The following is a 9,557-nucleotide window of genomic DNA, read 5'->3' as shown; positions in this document are numbered from 1 at the left end:
CATGAAGACTTAAAATGTAATAATAATTATATGAATGTTTTAGTATAGCAATCGTATTTTATTGCCAACGAAAAGTCTTAACAAATTTGCTTTAAAATTTGCCACGATATTGCAATATAAATTAGGATTCGTTTTAACTTTATATGTGATCTGTCTTACGAAGGAGAAGATCTAATCGCCAGTGCAAGGAATATTAAAGTGATATATTTCTGCTTTATTGTAATATTATAGGCAGTATTAATCGAAAAGCGATGTGACATGTTAGCTATATTAGTCAAATGGTATTCATTGAATCCATAATCATATACTGAAGGTACTGTGATTACGTCAGTCGTATTCTTGGAGATTGTTATCTTCATTCCAGTGAATTCCTGCAGAGAAAGAAATATTATAGTGTAAAATTATTGTAAAACTAAGAGAAAATATAAATGTATGTTAGATTCTTGTTCTCGCATTATAAATCACACACACACACACACACACACACACACACACACACACACACACATACACACACTTGATGTTGGATCTTTCGTCTCAGGTGTCACGGAGTCACCAGAGAAAGCGAGATGAGGAAGTATAATTCTCTCTATCCCTGGATCTGAACAAGTGTATGTGCTGGTAGTATCTTTATGAATATACGAAATTCTTGCATGTTCCCTATATGCATTTCCACATTTAATAGTAAGAAAATACAATAAAATAGCATAATTGCACCAGTTAGAAACATATGAAAACTGCAATTATATATATATTACGTTAATAATTTTTTTTTTAATGAAGTAGTGAACAGTGAATGAATGGTACCGCTACCGGCACAAATCGGAAGTTAATAATAACAAAATTGTAAATATTACATTAACCCAAGACTATGCAATGTAAAGTCATTATAATTCATATATAACTGTCATCAGTAACTTGTGTATTTTTACTTTATAACCTTTTGCAACGATCTATACCTACATGCTCTAGGACATGTCTGCGTCCATTCATCATAAATTTTGATTTTATGATTTTTATTCTGTGTGGTGCATTATATCTACATATTTTCGTCAGATATTAGTTTCGGTTCAAATCATAAGTAAGAGTGACGAGACTGAATACCACAACAAATGTATTTAAGGCAAACGCAGATGAGTTTAAGACAAGAAGACGAACAATAAAAATATATCTTACCACTGCACTGATGGTGATAGATGATTGAGAAATAGAAATTGCAGTTGCTGTGGGTTTCTTCAAGACATACTTCAAACATTTTTATGCGTCTGAAAGTAAAAATAAAATGGGTAATATCATTTTAAAGAAATAGTTAAGATATGTTTCATTATCTTAGATTATTTATAGGTGCAGAAGTGGTTGTGTGGTAAGTAGCTTGCTTACCAACCAAATGGTTCAGGATTCAGTCCCACTGCGTGACATCTTGCGCAAGTGTTTCCTTCTCTAGCCTCGGGCCGACCAAAGACTTGTGAGTGGATTTGGTAGACGGAAACTGAAAGAATCACGTCGTATATATATATATATATATATATATATATATATATATACGTATGTGTGTGTATATGTTTGTGTATCTGTGCTTGTCTCTCCAACATTGCTTGAGAACTGATGCTGGTGTGTTTACGTCCCCGTAACTTAGTGGTTCGGGAAAGAGACCGATAGAATAAGTACTAGGACTACAAAGAATAAGTCCTGGGGTCGACTTGCTGGACGTAATTCGGTGCTCCAGCATGGCTGTAGTCAAATGACTGAAACAAGTAAAAGAATAAAAGAATATATTGTGGCAGGCCATGAAATTTTCAACGTTGCCTCAATTGTAATGTTAAACCATTTCAATGTCATTTTTTATGTTGACATCAATATATACATTACAGTAGAAAATAATGGTCTTATGAAAGAATATGTATAACACCAAATTATGTAATCTATCTGAGCATATTAACATTTTAAATCTACATTTTATTACCCATTACATTTATAAGTTAAACTTAACAACTACATTACATGATCCCCGGTTCTTCTGTTGGTTTTTTCCGTTATATTCAACGAGAATATTTCTATTTTTGTAAGTTTATAAAAAAAATATACTGATAATAAAGAAGAAAATATAACATTGACAATATTAATAGAAATATGAAAGCAAACGTACTTGCAGAAGTCAAAATTTGATTTTATATGTGGATATGCTTTCATTGCATCGTGGCAAGATTCTTTGGCTGTTTCTGTACAATGGTCTGATGCCAGTACAAATTCTATAAATTAAAATAAAAGATATTTTATATAAGTAAAATAACATGATCAGATCTTCGAATAAATAAATATTACAGAAAAATATGTTGAGGCAGGTGATACTGTCCTAAGTTAATACTGTACATGTACTATATTCCTGAATTGATTTGTTTATATGTAAAAATTATGGAGATTTTTAAATATGCATATTTTATATGCCCCATCCTCGATTGTATTAATCTTGAGTAGAGACATTAATTCTTATAACAAATATCGCTTAATATTCATGCATATTTTAGTAGTAAAATAGAGCAGATCGCGAAAGTATGCTGATTGCCGAGAGAAATTACGTACTAGGATGTTAGTTTGCCTTTTTTGTGGGGGGTGGGGTTATTGCGCTTTTACAGTACGATTTTTGCTTCGGTACACTTTATTTTTTGGACGATAGCTTTTGCATGTTTAGATAGATTTAGTATTTATATTTATATAAGAGTGAGTCAGTGTTTCATATTTATATAATTTAAACGCTTACGCATGGCTCGTGGCTAGAGTGTCGAGCTTACGATCATGAGTTTGTGAGTTCGATTCCCGGACCGGGCTACGTGTTGTGTTCTTGAGCGAGACGCTTTATTTCATGTTGTTCCAGTTAACTCAGCAGTAGAAATGAGTTGCGACGTCACAGGTGACAAACTGTATCGGCCCCTTTGCCTTTCCCTTGGATAACATCAGTGGTGTGGAGAGGAGAGGTTGGTATGGATGGGTGACTACTGACCTTCCACAAAACAACCTTGCTCAGATTTGTGCCTCCGAGGGTAACTTTCTAGGGTGTAATCCCATGGTCATTCATGACCGAAGGAGGTCTCCTCACGTATGGGATATAAACTAACATCGACTGACAAGAGGTAGAAGGCAAATAAAGCAACACATACATACGCATTGGCACGGACACGCTCACACACACACACACACACACACACACACACACACACACACGCATACATTTATTTTCGCGCGCGTTAAGAAGGTATATTACTCGATGTCGTGTCATAACAGAAAACAGGTACTGTGCATGGAGATTAAAAGCAATAATGACTTTTTATGAATCAAATTTTAAGCATCAGTCCTGTGACCTTTCTGTTCATTGACACACAAAGAAGCTCTCACGTAAATAGATATGTGTAAATTTATGCTTGTGTATGTATACACTTACATGCTCAAATGCAGTCTTAACTAGAATCAGAATAAATGAGAACAATAAACAAAGATTTCCAGTTAGCTTTACAGGTGGGAGATATGTATGCACTAATCACAACTTACCGAAAATGAGAAATGAAATCAACATGGAATATTTCATCTTGGTTATCCGTAACAAATCGTTCAAGTAGTAAAATAAATTTACCTTCAACTAACTTCGTCTTAAGTAATATAGTGTAACAGGTGCTGGCCTTAAATAAGCGAACATACATATTTGCTATATTTAATTATATATGGTAACATGTATTCATCTTTCTTTTAATGGTTTACTTTACATGTTGAAAGGTTAAATCTTGTTTTATTTGATAAGTTTTAACTATATCAAATATGCGAGTAAAATCAAGTTACAAAACTGACGGAACATCGATGTATATCGCTCTTGAATAGCATCTCGCTTGTCTATGACTCACAGGTGTTTGAACACTAGTCACATTAAGAGAATATATGCTCTTATGCCTGTAAGTGCAACATACCCTCGAACTAGCAAAAAGCAAGCCTTCTATCTGCGTGCTTGCTATTGTTTTAATTATGTCACAGAATCCCTTGTACTAATTAGTCTAATATGTTATGAATACATATTTTTCGTAAACGAGAAGCTGTTTTCCTGTAACAAACAACAGTGATTAGCATATTCAGGTTTGAATCTGCTGAAATGTATTAAAAGTAAATATACAAGACGGCCAAGGATGAAGAGTTTCGTTTTCATAATTACCAATATTAAACCTGAACATATCTTTAAAAGTGAATAATTAAAACTGTTGATATATTCGTGCTTGTCGAAACCAAATATGAGTATACACACAACATAGATTCTTGTTCAGCTACCTATGAACAGGTCAAACACTTTACATATCTACAGAACGGGAGAGATATTTGTGGGTATACTTAGTAATTTAATAAAAGAATTGTAATGCATAGAAAATTAGATTACAGACGGTGAGCGCTAAGCAGTGATGGGTAAAATTGTATTGTCATTATAAGACCGAATATCCTTGAGGCACGTATGAACCGGTGAATATAGGTGTATACCCGTCATTTGTCAACAAACGGGATATGTCTTCCGTGACAAAATTCAATAAATACCTTGTTCACCGGTTTGAACGTACCTCAAACATATTGGCACTGATAATAATATCAGAAAAAAAATAAATGTATTTTGATAAAAATCTGAGGGCAGAATCTCCATAAATCTTCTCATCAGCTCAGTCTATCCATCCGCCTTCAGTCTATCCATCGATGTGGATCTAAAAATCCTTGACATACATGCACTACGTAATCCTCTTACCTTTAGCACGTAACATGGACAATCTTATTTTGAGTACGTCGATTAATCTTCCTTTCTACAGGACTCTAAATTTAATTAGTCCATTGAGCCCGGTGGTCGTAAGTTTCCGATGTCATGATCATAATCATTGCCTATTATTAATCGTTGGTTTATTCTCTTACTCACCTCCATTAAAATAGTCATAGTTACTAGAAAGATAGTATTCATTACTGGAAACAAGAAACAAAACTGCACATGGTTCGTATTTATCATTTCTTACGGAGATTTTATTATGAGAGAAACAAAGTATTTCCTTGCTGTGACGTTTTTAACCTCGTTAAGTTACCGTTTTACACGGATTAACCTGTTTTACCTCAGCCGCGGCAGTACTTACAACTTGCATGGAATCTCCTAACGTACCAAATTCCTGACAGGTGTATGTGTAAATATACATTAGGTTGTAAAATTTCCGCATAGCATTTTTGATATCACTTCGAGATTGCCTTTTCATTACTTACAGTAAATTAAATATTTGCTGTGAAATTGAAATGATTTTTCTCTTTGCGGATTACGCATACCATAGTGGATACATCCGTATCGATTTTAACCATATAAATGACATAAGCTCAGACCCATATTATATACTGCATGTTGTATAATTTGAGAAAGGTCTAATTATCAACTGAAACATCACGAAACATGCGTTCCTTATATGGAAATATTACATTAAGTGTTCAGACATAAATACAATGACTTGTCAAGATTCTCTTGGGAGATGTTTTCTCATGCAAATTGTCATGCATCCAGACGACAAGATTCTGTCAATATTGAACTTCGAACAAGCACAGTTCAGAAAATTTCAAATCAAGCTGCACGAAAATTAGCAAAACGACATAAGACATGTAACAATACAATTATAAAATACATTCATATACATGAGTCTTAACTTCATCAGAATACTTCAAAGTTTAAGGAAAAAGGTTGTCCTCTGCTTGTCATTGGAGATCCGGCTTGCTACCGAACCTGTCGTGGTCAGTATCGTCACTAATGATGGAAATTAGCTTCGGTGTAATTCCATCTAACGAAAATCATAGCAGTTATTATTCAATTAAGTAGAAGAATCCATTTCGAAGACAATAATGTCTGTGAGGATATGAGTGGTGCTGTGTATCGTAAAATGGTAAAGAAGAATGAAACAGTTAAAGTAGAGAAGTATAGTTTCGAATTGGAAGCATTACCCCAAAACACTGCGTTTAAAATAACCGGCATTTTTTAGTTGCATAGGAGTTTTAGTTTTATACGCGACTGCAAGAATCTATATTGGCAAAGATGTTGACTCATGAAACGATGATTACGCTTCTTATTCTTCTTGCTCCAATTATCATTTTTCAGATCATTACAGCGTTATTTAGAATGAAAGCCGTTAATTGTGATGAGGACGAATACGGTATTGATTACTATGTTTCGAATAATCATTTTGAGTACAAGTGATCAACAATCGACCAAATAGGATTTAGGTATTCAAAAAAGAGCAGACACTTCATCGTCATTAGACATACTAAATCAAAACAGAAGCATTTATTGCTTTTCAATCTTGAAAAACAATAGGACGTTTTTGTTTTTCCAATTTGCATGTGTGCATGTGTTGTAAAGCGATCTTTATTAATTTCGTCCCATCTTTCTTTCTTTCCTGCTTTCTTTCGTTCCTACTTTCTTTCTTTCTTTCTTCCTTTCTGTCTTCCTGTAGTATTCTTCGGTCTTTCTCTCGTAATCTTTCATTCTTTGTTTGCATGTTTCTTTCTTTAACCCTGGGGTTAATCTAATCGATTTACCAACACAACGGCCATGAAATCGTTGACCCTGTTTGAAAACTGCAAGCAAATATTAGCTCAGCAATGACATAACAACGGTTGCTAACATTGAGGCAGTAGTTCAATAACAATAAGAACAACACCGAATGCCGTTATTAATCACATCTCAAAATTTATTCATATAATTTTTGCTAATAACAATAGATATGTAGTAATTAATACTGTCAGGAGTCCGGTCTGTGAAGAGAATAAGAACATATTCATTTAAAAGGTGTATTGTCCATGAGATTAAAATGCATATTTATTATTTTACAATATATATTATTTATTATCCATTACATTGGGGTGGATTGTTTGTTTCTATGAGAAGACATCGGGACTTTGAAACATCTTAGGTCTGCTGATTCTACGTACGATATAAAAAACTTATTCTACCAAATACCGCGCGCAATATATGCGGACTTAACCAAATTTCTTCACTTCACGAAAATGCAACCTTTACTGAGTGTTGAAGTAGTCTTGTATCATTTTGAATCACAGTAGCATACATTTTTAAGAGAACAGTCTTACAAACAATGAAGACCTCAACGACTTACCGGTTATATCATGATTAATTAGCACAGAACAAGATATTAAACCAAGAAGAAAGTCAATTGCTTAATCAAACTTAATACATGCAGTGATTTCTAATATACGGATTTTTTTCTAAACGTGGTTACTCAAAACTAAGAAATATCAAACTATCAACTGACAGTTTCTAGTTGACAACGGGTGAGAGGCAGATATACCTCATGTGGTGACTAATTGTGATGCAGAGCAAATGAGCTTACTTGGGTGTCAATATACCAGTTGGTACATAAAGGAACGTGAGATGCTGAAGGCATAATGAACACATGAACGTTCGAATTAGAGAAATACTTTTGTCCTACAGTGTGTCGCTGTTCAGTTGTCCATAAGTAATTTCAAGAGTATTTACCGCCTTATAGAAACTTAATAAATCCATTGCCTTTGAACTAATACATTTCCCTTCTTGTAGCCTTAAATGATGTATATTATCACATATATTGGAGCTAAATATATTGCATACATTTACAGAGTAGATACCCTTCTGAAATTATAGAAATAACTCTATTTACAAGTATGTATAACCAGAATACCATTGTACTATTATGAGAATTTGATATACACACACTATTACTCAAATTTGAACATGAATTTCTGTGAAATGTGAAATTGAGATGTGACAAGTCATGTAAATTCTAAGGTCAGGAGGAAAATTGTTACGCAGAATTCAAGGAAAATTAGCAAGTATTTCACAAAATTGCTTCTATTTCCCCTTCACAAGGCTGCCAGAGTTGATATAACTGTGATACCACAGTTGATAGCATTTGTAAATGAGTTGTTATGTGAGTGGCATCGCAATATTGCAATTTATACAATCGTATAATTGGCGTACAAAGACGTTTAATACTCTAATATACTATGTTTATTGAAATATATCATTATAACAGAGTTGTATACACATTTCAGTAGCTTGTAATGGTATAAAATATTGCCTATGTATTCTATTACGTTTAATGAGCATGGTCTTTCTGCATTATATTGCCGCGCTAATAGCACTAGTAGAACTCCTTGGTAGAGTATTAAATGATTTCTTTAATAGCGAATATGTTAATGATGGCATCACTAAATTAACCTAAGGCAACATACATATCATATATCTATTGCTATAAATGATTAACAAGATGGTTTGTCTTAATTATTTTCGTGTTAGTATAGCGTTATAGCGTTTGCATTAGCAAACCATCTGATTGATTTGAAAAGGGTATGATGCTAATATCGTAGAAATCATGTGCTTATCTGGCATTAAAATGCAGTGATGGCGAAATATTTGCAAAAAGGTAGTACGTACCTTAGCTCGGTTGTTACAGCCATGGTTTTCTTCCTATTGAAAATAAGTTAATGTATTTAGATGAAAGAAGTGCAAATCAAATTTAAAATATGCAATTTTGTTTTAAATCTTTATATTATTATTATTATTATTATTATTATTATTATTATTATTATTATTATTATAGTTTGAAACTTTCGCTCGGGATCAACAATTGTGTAAATCGATTATGTCAACCCCAGTGCTTGGCTGGTACACAATTTATCGACAGCGAAAAGGATGAAACGCAAATTCAACCTTGGCGCAATTTGAAGTCAGAAACTAAAAGAATGGGCGAAATGCTGTTAAGCATTCTGTCGGACGTGATTACAGTTCTGCAAACTTACTACCTTAACAACAATGAAAATAATGATTGTTGGAAATGTTACTACTATTATTATTATTATTATTATTATTATTATTATTATTATTATTATTATTATTATTATTATTATTATCATCATCATCATCATCATCATCATCATTATTATTATTATTAGTGTATAGAATATTGTGAACTATTCAAATCTAATTTAATAAATGAGACCAATGAAATAGAAAATCCCTACCGGACAGGCGCGCTCATACACGAAACCGTAATATTCCGTACAATAATGCGATATTTCAACGAAACACTCAAAATGCTTCCGGTATTTACTAGGAGACAGAAATTAAAAAGAATAGTTTAAAGCTTGAATACGGAAATTTTTCTGAACTTTTATGACATAGAGACGAACAACTCACAAACATACGCTAACAACACATACACAAACACACACAAACATAAACATTCACACACACACCCACACGTGCACACACACACACACATATACACAAGCGACGAGGTGCTGCATAGTACCTAAGTCAGGGTAAAAGAAAATACAAGAGGATTATTTAACTAAGAAATTATTCAACATAATCCCTTCTGAGATTTACAGATATTGCAACAGCTCTTCAGGTTTTCTAAGCCTTGTAAAATAATTCAGAAGGTCGGGCCACTATCCAGGGATTTCGCGATACCCTTAAAGGGGAGAAAGTTTCATCACACCTCGTTTAAATACATACCTGTATA

The 9,557-nt window shown here is 33.4% G+C and overlaps 1 protein-coding gene across 2 annotated transcripts in view; it reads right to left on the bottom strand.

The window, feature by feature from the left end:
- Positions 1-6,703: 6,703 nt before the first annotated feature.
- Positions 6,704-9,557, bottom strand: part of LOC128249749 (uncharacterized) — a 7,055-nt gene continuing 4,201 nt past the window's right edge. For both annotated transcript variants that reach the window (XR_008265842.1, XM_052974188.1), the window contains exons 3-5: positions 9,055-9,142; positions 8,468-8,500; positions 6,704-6,792 (exon numbers count right to left, since the gene is read on the bottom strand). Coding sequence is in view for 1 of the 2 variants with exons in the window: in XM_052974188.1 (XP_052830148.1) it covers positions 6,733-6,792; positions 8,468-8,500; positions 9,055-9,142 (181 nt within the window). In the remaining variant the exon portion in view is untranslated. The remainder of the gene's footprint in view (positions 6,793-8,467; positions 8,501-9,054; positions 9,143-9,557) is intronic.

Source organism: Octopus bimaculoides, chromosome 18 (genome assembly GCF_001194135.2).
Source record: "Octopus bimaculoides isolate UCB-OBI-ISO-001 chromosome 18, ASM119413v2, whole genome shotgun sequence".
Classification (NCBI taxonomy): Eukaryota; Metazoa; Mollusca; class Cephalopoda; order Octopoda; family Octopodidae; genus Octopus; species Octopus bimaculoides.
This window is presented reverse-complemented; position numbering and strand designations above follow the sequence as displayed.